At 37.5% G+C, this 23683-nt stretch overlaps 1 protein-coding gene across 5 annotated transcripts in view; it reads right to left on the reverse strand.

Moving 5' to 3' along the window:
* Window positions 1-918: 918 nt before the first annotated feature.
* Window positions 919-23683, reverse strand: part of LOC139133081 (rho-associated protein kinase 2-like) — a 74778-nt gene continuing 52013 nt past the window's right edge. For 3 of the 5 annotated variants that reach the window (XM_070699495.1, XM_070699497.1, XM_070699498.1), the window contains 20 exons: window positions 23349-23588; window positions 22414-22579; window positions 21290-21396; window positions 20735-20885; window positions 19832-20177; window positions 19405-19474; window positions 17566-17669; window positions 16623-16809; window positions 15449-15469; window positions 14199-14292; window positions 13611-13705; window positions 12843-13031; window positions 12217-12367; window positions 10068-10227; window positions 9074-9218; window positions 8460-8589; window positions 7972-8037; window positions 7587-7725; window positions 6323-6483; window positions 919-5727 (listed from right to left, as the gene is read on the reverse strand). In XM_070699495.1, coding sequence (XP_070555596.1) covers window positions 6345-6483; window positions 7587-7725; window positions 7972-8037; window positions 8460-8589; window positions 9074-9218; window positions 10068-10227; window positions 12217-12367; window positions 12843-13031; window positions 13611-13705; window positions 14199-14292; window positions 15449-15469; window positions 16623-16809; window positions 17566-17669; window positions 19405-19474; window positions 19832-20177; window positions 20735-20885; window positions 21290-21396; window positions 22414-22579; window positions 23349-23588 — 2700 coding nt within the window. In that variant the 3' untranslated portion in view covers window positions 919-5727; window positions 6323-6344. The remainder of the gene's footprint in view (window positions 5728-6322; window positions 6484-7586; window positions 7726-7971; window positions 8038-8459; window positions 8590-9073; window positions 9219-10067; window positions 10228-12216; window positions 12368-12842; window positions 13032-13610; window positions 13706-14198; window positions 14293-15448; window positions 15470-16622; window positions 16810-17565; window positions 17670-19404; window positions 19475-19831; window positions 20178-20734; window positions 20886-21289; window positions 21397-22413; window positions 22580-23348; window positions 23589-23683) is intronic. The other 2 variants (XM_070699496.1, XM_070699499.1) reach the window with 1 other exon arrangement.

Raw genomic sequence — 23683 nt, forward strand, 5'->3', positions numbered from 1 at the left:
CAGTGAACTGCAATAAAGCTGCTCACACTAATTAGTTTCAGCTGTAGCCAGCTGGCAAAGTCGACAACATTGTATGTCCCATGCAGACAGTTTGTCTGGGGAAGTTGAAATGAAAAAGATTTATACATGGACCAGTGCATGGTAATGTTACATTGTATCTTAATCTTGAACACAGGGTGCCAATCGTAAACTCTCATTTACAACTCGAGCCTCAGACAGAGCTAGTTTTGCCTTTGTACAAGCAGACTTTTTGGTCTTTATCAAGTAGCCTTGTTCAACACCAAAGTGGCCACGGCTACAGCTGAAACTAATTAGTGTAAGCAGTTTTATTGCAGTTCACTGCAGTGGCTTCGCGCTCTAATTCTGAAAAGGGTTTATAATGTAACCGGTTTTTCAATTTCAGCCAAGAGTTGAAGAGCTGAAGGTTTTCTCAACAGAAATCAAATAAAAAGCCGAACATTGTAGATAAAGTGTATCCCTCAGTCACGACAGAGCGGCTGCCCCATGCTGGTTTACAGTAATTAATCAATCAATGAATCGGTGACTTTGAAATGTGTCGTGATACCCAAGCTTATCGTTTGTTTTGTACGTGAATTGTGTCCGTCTCATACGCGGGGTTGCGGTACTTAGGTGAAACGCGCTGTAGGTGTTAATATGACTCGATCACAAAGAGAAATCAACTCCCGCAGTTAAAACATTGTCTTGCAGAAGGTCAAACGTAGTCAAAACTACACCTGAAAACAAGTGATGTCTTCGACAGTTATAGCGGGCTGTGCCTGGACGTGTGTGTTGTTGCTGTTTTGACTATGCCTGACCGCCTGCTAGACAGTGTTTCAACTTTCTTTGTAACTGACTGATATCACTCCTTTAGCTGATAGTTCCACCTGACAGTGTTGAAAAGCATCACCAAATATCAAGTTTATGCTTATACATTTTTTTATTTGACTTGGAATATTGTGATACTAACTGATAATGCATGCAATGAAGAAGGAGAATAAACAGAATGAACTCAAATCCCACTCAGAAAGAAAATCAGATTCTGTACATTACACTAAATTAGTTCATTATAGAAATTCTGTACAGAATAAAGGAACACGAAATAAACTACGTCGTATACCAAACCCACGTTAACAAGAAATGTAATCACTGGTCTTGAATACAAAAATTTCAGAATATCGAAAACATTCTGGCGTAATGAATTTTCAATTTGTTAATGCCAGCTAATGCAGTCTTTCAGTCGACATTTAAAAAGTATCACCTAATGAAATTACAAATTCCATTACTTGACAATGTCTTAACTTGTCCAATATGTCATTTTAACATACAGAGCGCTAGGTTTTGCAACTGTACCTTTTACAAGTATTTTACAAAGATTAAACAATGAACTTGTAAGTATTGCAAAACCTTGGCGATATTGGCATTGGATTCGATGAAATGCAGTTCTGAGTAATCAAAAGGAATACAAAATAATACTTTTGTTCATCATCACGTTTTAGCTCCTTGCTCTACACTAGTCTTGCCTTCTAGCAGCAAATAGAAATTTTATTTAACTTTGAATTCAACATAGCAAGAATAGATTGAGCAGAAAAATAACAGTCCCTGCAGTCCATAATGAGATATTTTACATCAAAAACAAACTTTCAACACATCAATATGATGATGCAGGCACACACTGTCATATGTAAGCAATATCAAATTGCGTTTCATGTGTAACGAAACAGAGTGTCTTATGCTGTCAAATAAATTACAAAATATATGGAGTATGTTTCTTCTATTGAAGATATGTAATGATAAAAGGTGGGAGATACCGGTATAACATGCAATTCAGCTTCAGCCCAATCAGAGAGATGTACCATAGAAAATGATTGGGCAAGACACAAGCTTTTTAACATACAAGTTTGAAATTCATCCAATCACAGTGATGCATACAGGCTCACCGACAAGATTCAAAAATTATAGGCTGAAGACCTTTATAAAAATTATCTACACAAGATAGCATCACTGAATACTTTCTCGCTGTAATTTCTTCCCTTGAAGTTAATAATACATGATCACAGGACATGACAATTTCATCAAAAATGTTAACAATGCAATTGTTCAGAGCAATTTTGTTTACTCTAGGACTAATAATTAATACGGTAAAAGGGGTCTTCGAAGGCAGTACTACATAATTTATTTTAGCTACTACTGACATGGAACACTCCTAGTAACAAGTTTATCTCTTTCAATCAAGTGTTGAGCTTTTACATCAATATGACCCATAAATACTTTTAACTTGAAGATGCTTCGGGTATGGCATGAGAAAAACACAACAAAACACGTTAAGTTACTTAGGCAAACCAGCAGGAGTAACAAAGGACTGCATGTCTCTGATACAGAAGTGGAGAATGGTCATGTTTTGGTTTTCTGTTCAACAGCGTATCTGATCCAAAAAAGCGCGCTGTGAAATGAGAAGTACTGCAGTGATTAAAGTGATCAATACTTAAAATAATGATTGTCCTGAAATTGATATTTTTCACCACCATGCTTATCAAAGTAAAGATGTCAGCATGAACAAAGAGTTTGTAACTTCTTCTATACAGCAGCTTGCTAGATTGCAAAGCTATGAAATCACACAAAGTCCCCATGCATGTATTTGAAAAGTACGTAAAAATATTTTGGCGAGATGTCACGTAACGCTGTCAACAGAAGAGCTGCTGAATGTCCTATTTCAGATATTTTGCTTTCAGAAGAGTTTCAAAAGAGATTACTTTACAATTTGTGCAAAGAAAACTGTACATTGGGAATTTACTTGGACATCACAACAATGGGAGGTAACTGGGAGTCAAGCACTATAGTTGCACAGTCTTCACAGGGCAAAACACAATACGCTAACACCAGAAAGAAACCAGTCACACACAAATACCAGGGTTCAATTTCGGAGATCATTAGAATAGTTGTTCACTCTAATAGGCACAGCCACAGACAGACTGACATAAAAAAAGTGTACTCAATATTTGAAAACGATCGACTGTACTGTTTTGCATAGTCAAAATTGGAGTGCGTCATGACAAATATCCACTGTCAAATAAATAGGTGTGGAGTTGGATTATATCATGCCTAGCCTTGAACATATTGATGAACATTTAAAAATACTCGCTAGTAAAATTCTGAGGTTTTTCTGTCATGTGTATGATGCTAGCTGAATTCTGAGGAGTGCCATGATTTTGACATATCTACCTGCTGGGCAGGACTGGCGTGTAACAATATCTGCTTTACTATGATAAAACCAAAGTAACTGTGATAAAGTAAAAGACTTGAAAATACAAGATAAACAAAGCAGAGTACTCGCAAATGTGAAAAGGATAAAGGCCCTTTAAACGTGATCAAAAAATGGAATATGAACGCAACAGGTGACATACTGAGGCATGTACTGTCCAGTTGAAAATTGGTGGGTCACCAGCAAACACTACAGACATATCAAAGCCTGATGGTGTTGTGGTGACAAAGCACTTTAGCATCATCATCAATGTCAAGTGTTCTGTGGAATTTCAATGAAACATGCGTACATGGAAGAAAGTCGCACACCCATTATACAGCTTGTTTATTATTTAATGATTATCTGTCAATGCTTTTATTGTTCTGGCCAGAGATGTAACCTCTGCAACAACTTCCCCACTGACACTTAAAAACAGTGTTTTGGTATTCACGTGCAATGCACCTCAGGCACAAAAAAGGAGGTGCTCAAATTTTTTCAATATATTTCTGAACTACCATGTTGTGTGGGGTCATTTAGATGCTATTCAAATTTTCATAATCTTATTTTTGTGAAAATTGAGTTAATTCTTTCCCATTGAGTTAACAAGAAAATAGTTTTGAAAATTTTAACAGTTTTATCTTTCACTGTCATATTTATGGGGTATTTACAAATCTTTATAACACTCCATACAGTAAGTTATCAGCCTGAGGGCATAATAGTCTGTGAGAGATGCATCCATTTGTTATGCAAATGAAAGACATTTCCTGAACAATTAACAAGATACAATTGCATTGCAAACAGAAGTTGTATTGTTTGTTTTGAAGAAATTTTGCAAGCATGTCAGTGAAATCTTGTAGGTGTCCTCTCTTGACCATTGGAAACTAACTATGCATGACCCACTGATTTCAAAACATGCAACAGTGGCACCAAACTCAGTATAAATCACTATTTTACATCACTGTCGCTTTGCGCTACAACCATTTTTACTAGATCTGTTGAAAACCGCCAGTCATGCTGTTGAAAATTCTGTGTTGACTTGATATTCTTTACATTTTTTTATTGCAAAATTGAGACGCCTTTTGATTTTAAATAATAAAGACAAACACTGTGTTCAGTTGCATTTTGTTTTACCACAGGAATTATTGCAGCTTGCTGTCAAAATGGCTGGGACTTTTTAAAACACACTTCAAATTGCTCACAGTTTACTTGAAATTGTAACAATTATCGGTTGCTTCCAGCTTGGCCGAGACTAGCAGTTGCCATACAGACACCCTTCAAAGTGGGGGTTAAAGGGACAAAGTCGGCCAATCTTGGACAAACTGATAGTTACTGATCATTGTTACAATTTCATGGAAACTTAAAGCAATTTCAAGCAAATTTTAGTATGTCCCAGCCGTCTAAAAGGCAAACGGCGATTATTTCTATATAAGGGAAGATTAACTTAGAAACGTTTGTGAATTGCCTAGCTGTGGCGGTTTTATAACTGCAATATAGGGATTCTTCATAAAGAGCTCCTTGTTCGAAAACAGCTGTAAGTGTAGCAATTGTTCTGGCACGTTGACATAAATAAGAAAGCTGTTGTTTGTCATACAGAAAACATCTGAATATCAAATGGAGTGGTAAGGATTAACCCTTTCACCCCCAGGTCCCTGTATACAGGTCCAACTTTACCATAGAAAACAATGGTTTTGGGACAAACCATAGTGGTGAAAGGGTTAAAATGCAATAAGTAAGATTATGCTTGAGGATTGCTATGCAACTTGCATTCAAGAGAAATTAGTCAGATAAACAAGTGAAAAAGATTGCATTATCATATCAATTTTTTTTTTTGAAAATTACTCAGGATAAATCATTGACAGCTTACATTAAATTTTTATTGGCAGTAATCACAGGAAAAATGTCACCCACTAACTTGGTTGGTTCTAATGGCGATAGGCTGGTGGGTCTATGGGTGAAAGTGATGAAACAAATGCTACTGCGAAAAACACTGAAAGTTGATCAAATTATCAAAATTCAGTTGATATAAAAATCACTCCTTCGATGTCGATGGGAGAATCTCACATGATACAGTTAACTTTCTGTGAATTATATCCCACTGCGTGTCCCCACTGGGGGACAATGAACGAGCTTTCATTATGTCTTGTATACCTGTAAACATGGCTGCAAATATAATACATTATTGTCTTTCACTTGAACATTCCTTGATAAAACACTGTCATCCAAAATCGGTATCAAGCAAAGGTTTTTCGTAAATATCTACACTATTTCCTTGCAAAAACGGATGGCAACCACTATCACTACTAGCTGTCTTGCCACACACTATCGCAAAATTTGAGAATGTAACCAAAAAAAAATAACATCAAGAAATTTAATTGGTATTGGTAAATGCAGATATGCGTGATTTCTTCAACAACCATCAGCCAGAGTCATTGGGAAGTCGATCTCTTGCAAGGTTAAACTATAAAACTTCTAAAAATGCCAATATAAATCTGAAAGACAATAAAAACAGGAAGATATTGTAAGCTGCTGACGTATTAACATATATTTTACTGACAAGAAGAAACAACTACAAACAAAGAATACTGTATTATAGAATAAACTCTTGTACTTTGGGTTCAGATGAAGATATGTGCATCAAGTGGACATTAGTCTTTTTGGAAAACAGTTCAATATTCTTAACAGTGCTTTGTCTGAACAAAAACATTGTAGAAGGGATGAGAATCAGTCTTGTAATTTATAGAAATATTATCAGGCGATAACTTGCCTGATTTCTCTTTTAATCTGGGAATATTTCCCATGTTTACATCAAATGAGACTACGCAGAAAAGCACAGTCACTCATCTCTGGCAAAGCAGTATGACTCCAATTGGATTCTTGGCCTGCGCTTGACTAGCAAGCTACACTCTGTAACGGTGAAGACTCTGGGCACACACTAAACCCTCTCCTATTTGATTTCATGGATACCGCCCATGCACTGAATTACTCTGTCATATTTTGCAGCCACAAGGTAAATCACTTGCTGTGTTCGGATTGAACACTTTTCACAAAGAGCAATGAAGACCTACATACAAAACAGGAACTTACTTGTCAAAAGACTTAATTTGTCCTATAGCTTGTTTGATGATCCCTGCAATGAACTGCTGCTTCCTGACTGTGGAGTGCCAGGTTTTGAACCTCTCCTCAGTTGTGTGTATCCAGTTTGATTGGGAGTCTCCCCTTGGCTCCGTTGCCTTGTCACTGTTCGACTGTGGACGAAATGAACAAATTGGACATTTTAAGTAAACTACTTACTGTTTAGGAAGTATATACAATGGACATAACCAGCCTTTGTCAACCAATCACATCACAACCGCGCAGATCCATGTTTATCTCCTTTGTGACAAATCTCACCTTGTTGCATGGTTAATCAATAGAAAATCATTAAATTTGCTCAAAGCCCTCCTCCCTTAACAAATTACAGTCCAAAGTGTCAATGTCTAACATGGGAGTAAAATGTAGCCCATTGGATTAACAGTGGCTTTCCAACAAGTGAAGGCTGAAGTCAAATACTGCATGTGACCAAATTATGGTATACCTCTTCACCCCAATTCCCTGTCATCAGGTCCATAACTACCATTGATAACAACCAGTTTGAAAAATTCTACTGTTTGAAAAAGTTAATCAAGACATGCTAAGGTTAAGATATTTTTGAAGGGACAAAGTAACTACCATAGAATTCATTGCTCTCTAGTATCAAGTCTGCACATTTGATACTAAATAGCTTTGATCATTGCACGCTTTGCCAAGATCAATATAAAATTTTGTGGCCACCGATACAAGATTGCAAGTGCAGATTACACCGACTAAATTGAGGTAAAATTGCCAATGGCCATGAGCAAATTTTGCTGTTCAAGCTTCACTAACAAATTGAGAAAGTCTCTGCAGATGATCACAAATTACTACTATTCTCAATCAATGTTCATCTACAATTACCTGAAAATGCAGATGCCAACTCTGTCTGGTGTTGTTTTTAGAGTGACTATGCCCTCCAAAGATAATAAGAGCTTACTTTTTGGTATAGATCAAGATTCCAACCAACATGAGATCGATTTTGCTTGCTATACACAATATATCATAACCCCACGAGGGACAAAATATCCAAGGGAAGGTGACCATTTGCCTGACGTCAGGAAAGGAGGAGCTTGAATGTATTTAAATCACTGTTATGCAATTTAAAATAGTTCCAGGTCAGTGTCAGTCACATCACTTTGTGGCTCGCCATGTTAGAAATAAATTATAATTGAATCCACGTAACTAAATAACATATCTAGATCTCTTAGACTTTTTCTCGCTGGATCAGTATCCTTACCTCGGTGAGCCGGATGCTACTGGTGTACCTGCTGTCTTTCGGACAATTCTTTTACTGAGTCTGTGAACCCACTGCTGCTGTTCCTCTGTGGAACCAGCTAAAACCAGCAGGTTCTTTGCAGTGTTCACATCAAAGTTCACTGTACAGAAGAAAAAAGCAAACAGTGTTAAAGAATACAAGCAAAACTAAACGTTCTAGAGGACACTCCTGGAGGCCCTCTGGAAATAAAATTGTGTGGTTTTATCCTTTTTTATTACAGCTGAGTTGTTTTGTTGTTCTATGATTTCATTAAAGATTTAAAGGTTTTCCATTTCATCTCAGATATACACAAATAAAAACAAGTAAATAAATAAATATACAAATAAATATAAGTTTTTCAGCTAACCTCTGCAAGGTGGAATAACCTCTTCTTTTTTATCGTGATGCTCCTTGTGTACTTTCATGTGACACCCTGTTTGTTGAAGAAAAAAAATGTTTTAACATAGCTTTATCAAGCATATTATCTTGACTAGCCTTGTTCAGCTTAATCGTCTTTCTACCAGGCTCCATAAACAAACCATAGAAATAAATACAACATAAGAGAAAGAGGATTAGACTGGTAGATGGATGTACACACAATATGAACTTATCAGTATTTTGTTGCACATGTTCAGCTGTTATATCGTTTCCAAGTCAAATTTACAGGTGTGTGTAAGTATACATCAAATGAATGCGTTATTGGTGTCAGCAGAAATATAGTTACTGAGCTATCTTCATGTGTGTCTAAACCTCGCTGGGAGAAAACTCACTGATTCACTACTATCTTGACACTGGATCTAACATTTGCACATTGTGATGAGAAAGACACATATTTTTCATACAAATGCTGCTTACTTCTACATTCAAGGGCAGGTGGTGGTTTGATGATGCTGCCCAGTGGCTTCCTGCAAGACTCACACGCTGTAGGCATGTGAAAATGAACTGTCAAAAACTCATGATTCTTAAACTGAATCACTTCCTTGTCCTGCAAAAAAAAAAAAAACAACCAAGTTAATATACACACTCTATCAATTAGGATCGTGAACATATTGTTAACAATGGGATGGACCATTCCACCCTGAGGGGTGATTGGAACAAGGACATGCACATTTTGCAAGGCTGAATTTGACCAAACAGATACAATGGCTGTGGCAACAGAAATACATTCTATCACTTTTATAATCCAGAGTTTCATCAAGGAGGTGAAATAGGGGGATTTCCGCAATTTGCTTATCCCGACTGCAAAACACTGACAGGTATTTTAGTCCTGCAGTCAGACCACACTCAAACATTCCACTTGCTGATCAAAACATAACTATAGATATCACCCCATAATCCTGAATCCCCCCTGTAAAAGTAGCAAGGTTGGTACACTCCCCTTTACTGTAATATCCTGGATAAAACACTGATACGTCTAAAATTACAAAGCTTGTCAGGATCTCACATATATTATATTTTCACTGTCTTACCAGTATTGGAGCCAAAGCTTGTTCATCTCTCTCTTTTTTACTCTCTCCCTCTCCAGCATAGAGCAGCTGAAAGATGCGTGGAATGTCTTTGGCATCAGCACGTATGACATCACCCTGAGTCACGGACCGCACATGGTACAGTTTACTGATAAATGTCAGGTACAAAAAGAAAAGGTAAGTGTAAAACTTTTATGAAGCTACGTCAAGAATACCATCCTGCTTAAATAATGATGTTACAGTATTAAATGTTCAACATGCATATTAAGATAGAATACACCTCACGGGCAGATATTCGGACTCTTAAACTTTTACAATACTTATTTGGTCTACCATTTGTTGGGTTTCACTTTGAAGCTCATGGAGAAAATAAGAGTTTCACTGACTTAGTTTTGTTAAAATCTGAAATTTTATTTCCCCTATGGTGTTGACACAGGGATGGCGGCCATTTTGAATCTCAAGTGTCGGTACATACTGGATAATTTCTACCAAATTTTGCACGGTGACCCCTATTTCCTGTTCTTGATATTGAAAGGCAATTGTTTGAAATTTCCTTGAGGAAAGTTTAAGTCTTCAAATTTTGAGGCATGAACTATCTTAATTGACACAAACTGGTAAAACCTTCCACAGAGATGAAGGCAAACTGCAAGACGACAATCCTCTTCTGACGTTAATCCTCTTTCACCAAAGCAATACCAGTAGATTCAAAACTACCAGGGTTGAATACGTTGGGCAGATAAGTAAGTAACATACGAAGGTTTGTTAGTAATTCTACTACCTATCAAGACTTAAATTTGATCTGGTAGATCACGTGTTTGTTACTGATGAGTAGTCTGATACTGTATGACTATTTTCCAAACATCAAAGTTGAGTTTACAGTGGTTCGCTATGAACTTCAAGTTGCACTGTGTGTGGCACATGGCATGGAGATACCGTAGGCAGAAAACACAATAAACAAATTCAGCTTGGTCAAAATCAGATCAGAAACATTACTTACTCTATGTCGAGCACCATTTCAGGCTTTGCTGCCAATTTTTCATTTTCGTCATTGTAGAACAGAACCTTACGGCTGCTGACAACCACATACTGCTTTTTCCAACCGTAGCGTTTGATGTTCTGACGATTCGGAAGAGCTAGCCACCCTTCAACCCTGGCATCTAGAGTCAAAGAATTACAAAATTAAAAGCAAATTCAAAGTAAGTTTTTCTTTGAGGTCAAGGATAAACCTGTAAATTTCCTTAGTTTGACCAATCTGAGCAGAGAAATGGCTGGTGAAGCTGTATGATGAATATGTAAGCAACACCCAGCCACTGTATACATTGTACCATAAGATTTTGACCAGTTCACTACATATTTGCATGTGTGATAGCGAGTGCATACACGGAGTGAAATGGTCAAAATCGAGTGATATACACATTGCTGGGGTGGTTTATTGCTATTATATCATTATACTACACTGAATTTCTGGCAAGAAATATCAAAATAGAAATTTTTCTCCAGCTGAGATTAGTTGGCTGAGACTTAGAGGTTATTACCCAATATCGCCTGTTCCTGTGTCGTATCAGCATGAGTGTCATTTGTGCTGCGTCAGACACGAGACGAAGTCGAGTGTCTGACGCAGCACAAATGACACAAATGCTGATACGACACAAGGAACAGGCGATATTGGGTAATAACCGATTTATCATATACCCATGCCCATAATTTTAGGGAACTTTTATTAATAGAACGAAAAACCTTTAATTTTGAGGCTTTACTTTATTACGCCTTGTGCATAAATATCAGAATGTTTATGTGACCAGGCTTCATTCATAAAGTATACGACGAAGATGTCAACATCACGCGCGGCATCGCTATGAAACCCAAGAAGAAAGACACCGGGATACAAAAATCGTCCTACAGAAGGAACATTTTAAGGTGCAATATGCTATTACAACTGTAACCGATCAAAAACTGCTCAGCTTTAAATCTATCCTGATTTCGATCATCGTACGGCATGGAGCTCGCACGGAGAGGGGACCCCATTTTGTAAGTTTACCTTTAGAGTTGCCATGTCAACAGTCGTCGCGTGCCCAACATCGCTGTCACGCCACGAGCTCACTACCTTGTTCGGTGCAGACCGTGCACAGTGCCGGCGCTGTGCGAAAGGCAGAATGTTTGCTAGAACTTGACCAAAAAAATGCCATGGGAAACATTTCAAGACTCAACGTGATATTTCCGTATTTTTGCAACCAGAAATACCCGAGTTCCTCGAAGCCCTTCAAGTTTTTACGTCGGCGAGATCGCTTCGCAGGAAGGGAGCGGCAGCCATTTTTTTGTTTACGTTGTTTACCAACAAACTGCTAATGTAATTCGGGAAAACTCTAAAACTGATGACGTTCATCGTGCATATCTCGACGTTTACCGTGAAATATCATGGCTGGTATTTTATGTTGAACGTCACTAGGATGTAGCAATATGGGCATGGGTATATGATAATGAGTTTTATTGCTATTATACCATTATAGTACACTGAATTTCTGGTAAGAAATATCAAAAAAGCAATTTTTCTCTAGCTGAGAGCTTGTGAGTGTTCTAACCAAGCTGTAGTGCTAAAAATTTTACGTCGTGAGCAATCAGATCTCTGTATTATGTGCCATCAATATACTGGTAAGATATAATAATGCACACACACAGGACCAGGTTGCTATATGACCAATGATTTACCTACTAGATAAACTGGTTCTGGGAAACCACCAATTATCCAATCAATTTAATTTACGATTGATTATAGTTTGGTGTGGAACTGGCTTGTTTTCGTAACATTTGATATGACTACAGTTATTTGCATTGAACTGTTGGCAGACAGATATACTGTCTAAATTGCAGAGTTGCCAAGTGTGGTTATCATCTAGCCATAATATCAGTTGACCATAAAGAAATCAACTCTGTGAAAGTTGAAACTTGTCTCAATGGCTGAAACTTGTCTTGATGTAGGTCAGACGTACTCAAAAGAACACCATGTGATCCACACAAACAACGCTTGCGAACGATGCGTTCTGGACAGTTAGAGGGATGTGTGTGGATGTGTGGTATAGAAACAGCTTCAGGTTGCTTCTGCAATGTATATGAGCAAGGATCATTGGAATGAAAAAGAGTAAACATACCAACGCCTTCCTCAGACTCCGGGCCACTGTTGATACTGGCTGCATCACTGGCCAGAGTTGCCAGTTTGAACTGTAGCTGTTCGATTTCACTGTCCTTGCTATCTGTTTCCATCTGTAACTCAGTTCTCTTCTGGAATTCCTCCTGGTATGACTGAAATCAACAAAACGACCAAATGCACTTTCACTCGGAGGGTAAACAGAATGCAGAGATATTTGGGACATTTTTTTTGAAATCCCTGCCTGTACTAATATATCACATAATTTCAAGTCACTTTTTGACATCACTTCCGTGCATATCCAGCGCTGTCTACTTCCTGAAATGGGGTGGGAAAATCACTTATGATTTTCAAGGGATTAGATTTGAGAGAAGAATTCCTGTATAGTCTATACCAGAGAGTTACATGGCAATGAGTGGGTAAGATCACTAATCCCGGAATTAGTTGCAAGATCTAGGTCCGCTAGATTTGCTGAAGCATGTTGAAATACCAAGTAGAATTTAGCTGTCAACACAAGCTGTATATCTCTGTGAGAGCACTGTTATTGTTGGCCATAACATTCATGAAAAGACTCCAAGAAATATGTGTTATTAAATTTGTAAGCGACAAAAATGTCAGATATATACTTACAGCTGTTATTTCAGAGATTTCCTTGTTCAGCTTGGAAACCATTTGACTGTATTTTTCTTTCTCAGCCTTCAACTCCTGTTGTATCTTCTTGTTTTGCTTTTCAATCTTCCTGAACTCAGACTGGCTGATCTTGTTCTTCTTTCCAGACAGGTCCTTCCTGTTCATCACCTCAGCTAGCTTGTTGATGGCCTGTTTTGGAGGTGGAAGTGAAATCTGAATGAAGTCACACAGGCAACAGCACGTCTCAATATCCCGCCACTTCTTTGGCGGGTATCTTCAACACAGGATATGTCTCGAAAGTGATAGACTAAAAACTTTTGCTCAAACTTTCCTCAATGGATCTTTCGACTACTCTCTAACCAAATCAAGAATAAAAATCCGGGGCCACCATGCAAAGTTTGGTACAAAAAAAACAAATTACCCAAAATTTACCAATATTTGAAATTAAAAATGGCTGCCGTCTCTGTGTTAACTCTATACGGAAAAATACAATTTTCAATTTCCGAAAAACTACGGTGGTGAAAACTTTTCTTACTGCTCAATGTAGATGTCAGTCTTGCTAACACTAATATTGGATCAAATCTCGGCACTGATATGAGTATAAGGAGTTCCTTTGGTAACTTCCACTTCTACAGGACCCAAAAATCACATGGTCATCCTATCTGAGTATATCTTCAGTTAATTACAGACTCTCAACGGGCCCAGTCTCAATCACCGACCAGTGACTTGGCAGAATTGTTGAATGAATATGGAATTTCACGATCTTACCTGAGTTTTCAGAGTCTTTTCTTGATAAAGTTGTTTCTCATAGTCTTTCTTTAGGTTTTCAATCTCATCCTTATTGCCCATCAAAGATTCATTATCTGAAGACAGAGAATGAGCAGAGATGCATTATTCTCCTACTGTACATAAAATTTGGCGGTGGCATACGCTAGATCAGAAGAAACCGTCACATCAATTTTGATTTTTAGTAAAAGCAAGGCGCTCCATCACTGCAACAGATCTTTCATTGAAATGTTCAAACTACATTCACTTTACTCCTTTGTTCCAATCATTGAAACTTTGCATAATATGAGGGAAACGACTTGTAACACTTTCATCTACAACAAATACAACAGTCTAGTGACAGAAATCTTTCAAGTTGCTACGATAATTGTACGACTGTGATTTGCTAAAAGAGACAAACTACAGCAGTGCTTCGTGAGTGTAGTCATTCAATATTCAACCAGGACACAAGGTCATATGAAGGCCATGCAAATGCCTCCTGAGCGCGCTCAGTTCAAACATCAGTGATGCGATTATACGAATAAACATGGAATAATGTTAGTTTTAGTGAACTGCGAGTACTTCACTTACCATCAATAGCCTTCTTGAGTTTGTTGTTGATCTCATCTTTCTCAGCCTGCAGTAAACGCACTTTGTCGCTAATCTGGTACTTGGATTCTTCAAGCTGTGACAGACGAGAGAAAGCAAAGCAATTCTTTGATCAAAAACCCTTGGTAAACTTAATATTTGATGTGAGAAAGCACGTACATTGACAATTAATGTATGCTTTGAGGAAGCATTTCTGTCTCTTCAATCAAATGTTTTCAAATGCAATTTACATGTAAAGGGTTCAATTAGGGTAGAATGCGCCTTGAGGGACAGATAGTTGGACTCTCAAAACTTTTAAAATATTCTTTTGGCCTGTCCCTTGTGGGGACTTATTTGAAAGCTCAAGTTGTAAATAAAAGTTTTCATTGGTTTTCTAGTTTTGTGAAAATCTCCAATTTTATTTCCCTCACAGAGATAACATGAGACCGGTGGCCGTTTTGAATTTCAAATATCAGTAAGTAGTGGGTAATGTCTTTCTCAAGTAACAAACTTTGCACAGTGACCCCTGATTTTTATTTTTCATTTTGAAAGAGAACGGTTGAAAGTTTGCTTGAGGAAAGTTTTAGCAAAGTTCAAGTGTTTCATTTTCAAGGCCCAAACTATCTCAACTGTACAATATATAGAAGTTCTGTAGAGTTTATGTCTTAACACATACCTGTTGTTAAAAACAAAATATAATTATAATAAACTGTAGCAAAGGACACAATGGGTAATTTGCAATGAACAATGCATTAAATGAAGTGTATCCTTTCCTGTAGTATAAACATTAATTGTTCGAGCATTATGCACATGGGTGAATTGTGTTTGGCACAGTGAAAAATGGAACAACTGTGAGTGATGATCTATTCGGCAGATGGTGGTTAAAATGAGTGAATAGCGTAAGATTTCATGAGAGAGAGGACAGACTTTGACCCTTTAACCTTTCATCTTTAATCTTTCATCTTCATATCAATAAACAAAACAAAAGTCAATACAAAATATCTTTTGACTTTATTCGTAATAGACACAAATAAAATTTATGAGATTACAACTTGGTGATGAACAGTCACCATGTGGTTGTTTAAGAATTGTGAAATATTGCAAAATTACAGACAAGTCATTATTTATTGGTATGGATTGTGCAAAATTTACTAAAATAAATAAATTAAATAAATAAACAAATAAAGTTGATGATATTGGTGAAGGGGTTGCAAGAGAGAGATAGAAAGAGACTTTACACAGCCCAAACTTACTTCGGTCTTTTGCTGTTCCAGCTAACGGAGAGAGAGAGCAAGGAGTTGAGAATATAGTGAGCATGATCTAGTACATTAGTGATGAAAAGGGTCAGGGGTTACTACAATTACCACATATTAGAGATCACATAGAGAAGCCAGAGCCAGCGCATAGCGAAGGCAAAGAGGGAGAAAATAATAATAACGAAGCCAATCTGAGAGTTGACCTCTCGAAGTTGAAAGATCTTCTTGGTTCTTGGGTTTCTGTAGCAATGTGCAAAGTGTGTGTCCCATCCAACCTGGCTAACCTCGGACAGCTTTTGTGTACATAGTTTTTTGAACTGATGCATGTTACAAGAGGGGAATGCTTCCTTGGCATATAATAGTACAATAACTCTATCTTTAGTATCGTCCCACTTTTATACACGTCTCCAACACAAAGATTTGAAAGAGTGGAATAGAGTGTTAATGATATGAGCGCACGACATCTCTTCACAGGTGGTCAAATAAAAATTAAATGTGTGCCCCGGAATGAGTAATTCCTCTGGTGGGAAGCTGTAGAGGTTGAGTCAGGTCTAACATGGCAGACACCTTTGACAACACAACATATTCAACAACTTGCACATCATTGTAAATGTGAACAGTACAATTCAACGTCACGATGCAAAAGTGAACATACACACTGTCTATGCATGTGAACAAGTTCTCAAGTTGAACTATGAGGGCGCTAACAGATGCAGTGATTGGGAATATGTGTTGACTGGAAATCTGTCATAATACTGAATGTTACCCATTCTCTTGGACAATTTCAAATAAATACTGTAAATTCTGTTGAGTGGTGATACTGTAGTTACTGTGATCCAAAGGGTGTGACAAAAATTCTCTCCAAAAATGATAGAAAAGTAAAAGAAACATGGTGACAACTTTCATTTTCTTGGATGTGTTGATGGTTTACATTTCTCAACTGTAGACAAATAATTTCAGTTTCTTTGAACTTATGAAATGTTTAACAAGAGAGAAACTTCTTATTGGGCAACTAATACAAAATGATTCACAACATTAAGCGAATTTTAACACTTCTTGTTGTTTGATAATTGCCTCTGATGACCATTTGTTATCAACCCCCCCCCCCCCCCCCCCCCACCCACTCGGTATAGCCAAAAATGATGAAAGACATGATTTTAACCAGGCTCACCGATGCGATGATGTTATTTTTCTCATTGACCTCTGACTTGTGATTGGATTTCAGTTGTTCCATTTCCATCTCCATCATCGTCTTCTCCTTCTCCAGATCTGCATACTGCCCTTCAGCGATGGACCTGGCCAACTGTTCAGAGTCTGCCTTGGTCAAGGTCAGCTCCAACTGAGCCATCAGTGAATCCCTATTGGGGAGGGTGGGAGTAATAATGAAGAAAACATGAATTTCAGGAAAGGAGAACAATTTTAATATCAGAGTTATGTATTAAAACAGTCGGGTTATGCCTTCCCAACAGAAGCAGACTTGTTTTCCTATCAATTAAACCACTGTAAAAAGAAAAATATATGATATATATATATATTATATATATATATATATATATATATATATATATATATATATATATATATATATATATGATCATCAAATATATATATATGATATATATTTCATGATATAGAAATGCTTTTTTCGAATCAAAATTTATACTCCACAATCCCTTCCCCGATTTCTTGTATATATTTCCGATTCGCAACCCTATACTGAATTATTCAAACCCAGGTAAGCTTTTTGGCAACATACCCCCTGCTTGCACAAAGTGTCTGCAGCTGATTGAAATGAATAACGATATTGTTGACAAGTTGACAAGTCGCTCGCTACTTACAAAGGGAAATAGTGATATGCCTTGCAATACAGCTGGGTAATTTGCAAATTTTGTGTCCCATTTCCAGTCACCACCGCAGTAAAGAAAAGCAATAATTGCGTCATACCATATAGACAGAGAAAAAAAACAAGGGAAAACACCAGATATGCTTGCATTCTGCGGTACCGCCCGTAACATAACCTCTTCACCCTATTTTCAAAGTGAAGAGGTCCCACTTTACCAAAGAAAACAAAAGGATTAGACTGAACCATAGAAATGAAGAGATTAAATACAGACCTCTGGTTTTGAAGTTTGCTGATTTCATCCTGCTTGTCTTGCAGCTGTTTGGCCCTCTCATCGTTCTCCTCCTTGAATTCCCGGACTTGCGTTTTGTATAGAGTCTGGAAACAGACAGGAACGTTCATAAAAATGCAGCAGTTACATTGAAGCTGTTGGTAAGGTTGAATTACACAGAGGCTGTGTTGTGTGTATGTCAAGGTCAGGGTGATGTTTTGACAGGCAGTGGGGACATAGGCAGACAGTGGATTAACTTGTCACCTATAAAAAGGTAGGCAGTATGTAAACTCATCAACTGGGGACGGATCAGGCCCATGATTCAATAGGTTTCTTGAAAGGCTGGTAAATACACAGAGTAGAGTTCACCAGACTTGTTGGCTTGAATGCTGCTGAACAGATCATTCACAATTTGACAACACAATAGACTGTTCTTGAAATGGAAACTGAAGAGACCATTGATGAAAGGGAGCTCATCCACTATCTGGAAAGCAATCCTGAATTACCTCTGGAGATTTAGCTACTGCATTATTCTTGTAATGATTCTGTCACTCAGTATGAGAGTGGGTCTCCTTGCATGAAGTTCCTGACATAATGGCATGCTATAAGTCAATTTGTGACATGTGATGAGACTTATGCTTTTCAGACAAAATAGTAAAGAATTTATATGTCTATGCTACAAAGAAACAAATGATGAATAATTTCTTTTATCAAATTTATTGCAAATTTCTAAACATTTCCTTGCTCGGTTTCAGTCATTCGTACTCTTACTCAAAGCTCATGTGGTGCCCATAATACTGAGCAGCATAATGAGATTTATATTTGGAAGGATTGATGGAGAAAACACACCATTGTGCTTCCACATTCCATCTAAATATTGCTATTTTAGCATGCTTCAACAAGATGCTGTCAAAAAGTTTATTGTTTATTAACGAGAAAATCACACAATCATGGGAAGATGTGACACCATGGACAGACACACACGTAATTAGGTTATGAGGTCATGGTATAGTGCAATCCGAGTTACTGGGCAAAAAAATTGAAAGGTCGAAGTGCATCCATAAATCTAGTGTGTTTTGATATCCTCAATCTCGTTAAATGCACTTTGCAGCCTATACTGCCAGCGATTCTTGCTTCCCTGGACACAGTTTACTGATAACAAAGCCATGTTAGAAAAGTTGATAAGTATTTTTAAAAGGACTGTTTGATGTGACTCTTTGAGATACAAGGTCATGACCCTTATGAAAATGCCTGGGTGGGATTTTTCAGCAGAGGTCAAGGGTCAGTGGTACCTTACATGTCAATTACGAAAAGGTTATGTCAGATAATGTGTGATGAATGTAAGTGATTACATAAATGGCAGATACAAGTTGAGTGGTTTTCAAGGGGGACACATTGTCCGTTTGAGAATTTCCCTGTGTCTGACTGTTCAAATATTTTCCTAGTTTTGATTCACACTAGATTTAAAGGTATTCATTCTTTTTGATCCTTTAATACTTTCAAAGTTTACAAATTTTTCTTCTATTATTCTGCTGAAATTCTTTGTCAGACAGCAGTGGCAAACTTTATCAATTTTGCATCTAGTGCATGTAGTGTGATATTTTAATATCACTTAAAAAATGTGCGTTCATAAACTACAGAAGAAATATGCAAATATTACGGTAACAGCACACTATAATTGTTTCGCATTCATACAACCCAGATGTGCATGATATAAACTTTCAACACCATCAATCTATCACTTTGAGTTAAGAAACTGGCCACACATAAACAGTTCGACTAGACACTCAAATCAGAGACAAGAAATTAAATCACATAGCATTTAATGTGAGTGGTACTTACTGAAAAGTACTGTTCAGCCTCCAGCTGTTCCTGTACCTCTTTCATCTGAAGTTCGTTGACAGTAATGGCACTGAAAGGATAAATACAGATGTGAAATCACCTCAGCCAATTCAGAGTAAATCTTCATATCTAAAATGATATAGCCATTGCAATTTAGGTTGAAAGTGCCTGGGGGACAGATATTCAAGAATTCCAAACTTTTAAAATACTTTTTGGATTTACTTCTTGTGGGGGCTAATTTTGAAGACAAGGGAGGAAAAAAAAGTTTTCACTGACTTAGATTTGTGAAAATCAGAAATTTTGATTTTTCTGATAGAGTTGACATATAGATGGTGGCCATGTTGAATTTCAAGTGTCAATGTATATCAGTTAATTTGTTTCTCGGTGCCTGACGGAAAGTTACAGTTCTGACTTTATTGACACTTACTGTTTTCGTTTCTCTAACACTTCTTCCATGTACTTGATGTTGTCCTTCATATCATTCTGTTCTTTCTTCCACTGCTTCTCAGCCGTTCTGAATTTCTGTACCTCTTGCGACACTGCCTTGTAGTCGTTGCTCATCAGCGTTCTCTTCTGCGTCTCCTGCTCAACTTGCAGTGTCAGCTGTTTGATCTTCTCCTCATATCCTTTCCTCTGTTCTTCTAGCCTCTGCTTGTGTTGCTCTGCCTGTCTGAGCTCCACCTGCAGGATGGATCGGTGTCTCTCCGCCTCCGCCCAGCTGCTCTCGGCTTTCTGCTTGGCGTTCTTCTCTTCGGAAAGCTTGCTCTTCAACTCTGTAAACAGATTAGAAGATTTAAAATGATATCCACCTGTCTGTTTGTCACTCTGTCTGTCAGTTTCTGTCTTTCTCCTTGTCTGTCTGTCTCTTTCTCTCTGTCTTGCTATTTCATAAGCTGACATAAAATAGCTCAAGGACTACAATACATATCACATGGTAAGGTACAACAAATTTGCGTCATACACATAAAACATTGCCATATATTTGTGTACTGGTAATTAAATATAATTTTTTTGCTTAAAATTTCATTAAATATCACAGATAATATAAATCAATAACAATGTAAATCTTTGGAATTAAACTATAAATCTTCGATATAAATGTAACCTCAATACGTCACAATCCTTAGAAGAATTTCTGAAAATTTCACCTGGGCAGCGCTATAAGATATCTATCCAGTGTGAGAATGTTCTCATTGCAGTGAGAATTAGTGTGCAGTTGGGAAGTGTGCCAGCTCTGTTGTCTTGTATCAAATAATTCTCTTCCATACAATGAAAATGATTTTGTAGGTATTGGCGACAGAACAGTAACTTGAAAGAAGATTTCACTAACCTGAGACGAGTTCTTGATTGTGTTCTTCCTTGTTTCGGTCCAAACGTCTCCTGTCCGCACTCAGACTGGCTAGCTGTGCTTTGTGCTCCAGAATTGTCTGGTCGTATTTATGTTGTAAAGATTTCAATTCAAAGTCTGTATTTGCTTTAGACTAAAAGAAAGAAAAACGCAAAACAAATATTAATAGGTGATTAAGTTCAATTACACTGTGTACTATTTCTATCTTTAGACAAAATGAAATAGTGGGACAGGGTTCTCACAATTTAAGAGTCTCAGTTCACTGAATATATGTATAATCTCAAGCACATCATATTCATGGTTTCCATATATACATATATACCTTTACATTGGTTTTTGTCATCTCTTACTGTGTTTATCTGTCTCCCTCTCTCTCTCTCTCTCTCTCTCTCTCTCTCTCTCTCTCTCTCTCTCTCTCTCCACACACATTTATACAATCATATGTAAGTGGACGCAATGGACATATAAATTGACAGTACTGACACAATTTATTTGATCTTTACAGACAGAAAGAGGTTCTCCAAATCTCAATCTTACCTTTTCTAAAATCAAAATATTTTCTTGAAGTTTCTGTAAATCAGCTGAGGACTTTGCATCTTTCTGTTTCAATTTCAACAATTCATTTAGTAAACTCTTGTTCTCCCCTGTCACAGGAATAAAAGAAATGAAACGTGATCAACTCATTTTGACAAACTTTCACACTGGCAACACTGTTCAACATTTCAGAATTTTTAGATGACATATGAAAGGGATGAGATCTTCCATGGAATACAACTTCCATGGAATACAACACCACTGTGTTTGAATACATGCTGATGTGAGTTTAACCTTTGACATGCTAGGTTCTCACCACCAACCATGCAAGGCACTGGAGATATCACAAAGATTTGACCAAAGGGATCTGTACATAGCCAAACTGCATCATGGGTTACAGCAGCCAAGCCATCTTAAGTTACTCAGCATTTCAGGTACAACACTGTAATAGTCTTTTGCTGCATATGCAAATGATTTGAAAACCTGAAAGGCATACAGACTGACCAAATGTATCTAATGATGACTCACGCAAGTCATATGATGATGAACAGAAACTTGTCAAATGACGACATATATAATAGTGTTCTCCACAGCTTAGAAAAACAGAGGGTGATCAATTTACATATCAATGCATAATTTGCATATTCTTTTGTTGTGCAAATGTTTTCTTTACCTGATATAATACTACTCGGTTGTATTAAAGGGACATGACATGTAACTTGTGGAAAGTTTTTCAGTATTCTGCTCCTGTCTGACCCTAATCCGTTTGTCTTGCTGAAATTTCGAGTATTCTATTTGTCAACACAGCTTGTATGTGTGCAGTGATCATTGTTTATTGTTTACAAATGAATTCTAGTCCGGACTTGAATACAATTTTCAACAATAACAATGGAGATTACACTCATATAGGTTGTGTTGATATCCTAAATACTTGGCATTAAATTACAGTTTAGGAATTCAATGCAGAAAGTGTACGGAAACCACAAAACAAAAGTTCTGAAAAAATAGCCAAAAGACAGCTTATGGAGCTTTAATACTGTGACCACAATCTTCAGTGCAATCTTCAGTAAACAGCAATAGGAATAAGAAGAAAGCACCAACATAACACCGCCTGAGGGAGCACTCACCTTCAAGTTCACTGACATTCTCTTGAGTTGACTGTGAGGTATTTTTCTCCGCATCCAGTGATGATTGTACAGTGATGAGTTCTCTCTCCAGTGACAACTTGGCCTCTATAACCTGTTTGTACTTCTCTTGCAGGTCATTGTGCGCATGCTCCATCAATGAATGGTTCTACAACAAGAACGAAATGAACACAGCTTGCATCAGTTGTGCCTGTAACATTCAGTAGGTAGATTCAGTCGCTTTTGGTTTTTTTGGAATCAGTTGTGCCAACAATATTGATGATAGTGACTTGGGCAATATAGTTTTTGGACAGGCTGGGCAGACTTCAAGCATAACATCACGCACTTCACCGAGGGCAAAATACACTGCAAACTCACTTGGTGAACTGAAACATTACCTTTCAGTTTACTTTCTCTTTCTTTCCTTGAAAAAATTTTGGATTTAACCCTTTATGGGGGAGTGTTTCTTGAAGTGGCACTGCAGTTGTTCTATGTGTGTACCCAATTCACCTTGCGAATGTTTTGTAATCCACTGAATATTAAAAATGTTGAACTAATTTGCTACCTGTTTTATCTCTTCAGATGTATGCCCCATTACAGTCTTGCTTGGATTTCAAGGGGCAATTTGTTGTTTATTAGCTTTGTGTCATGAGAAATTGATTAATTTGAAACCCTTTTCAAGGGAGAACAGAGGACTACCATCATCACGACAGTCAAGGTCAACAAGCAGAACAGGAAATTGACAGCTGTCATTTCAACAAAAAGCAAATAGATTCAATTGATTTCAAATTCATAAGAAAGGTTACAAAATGTGAATTGGATTGGTAAACATATGCAATGAGCGGCGTACCACATCAAGCAGTACGTCACTTTAACTATTGTTGTTTCAAGACTTCACAAAATGCAATGAAAACATCCTTCATAGTGCACAAACAAACCTTTTGGAGTTCAGCGTGTGTTTTCTTTAGCCTAAGACCAGCGTCCGTTTCCATCTTCAGCTTCTTCTCCAGATCTGACACCTGTCTTTCAAAGTGGACCATTCTGTCGCTGATCTGCTGCGAGCTGGTCATCCGCCTCTCCTCCTCTTTCCTGTAGTTCTCCATCTTCTGTTGCAGATCTCTCTTCTCCTTCTCAAAGCGCTGCTTCAGGTCCGCCTCGTGATCAAATCTTCTCTTTGTCTGCAGACAGGATTGACAGAGAAAGACCAGTCAACTAGGGAACCTCCGATAAACTGGCAAAATGTCAAAAGGCAGTTACTGTTCAAATTGTTTGA

Source organism: Ptychodera flava, chromosome 5, assembly GCF_041260155.1.
Source record: "Ptychodera flava strain L36383 chromosome 5, AS_Pfla_20210202, whole genome shotgun sequence".
Classification (NCBI taxonomy): Eukaryota; Metazoa; Hemichordata; class Enteropneusta; family Ptychoderidae; genus Ptychodera; species Ptychodera flava.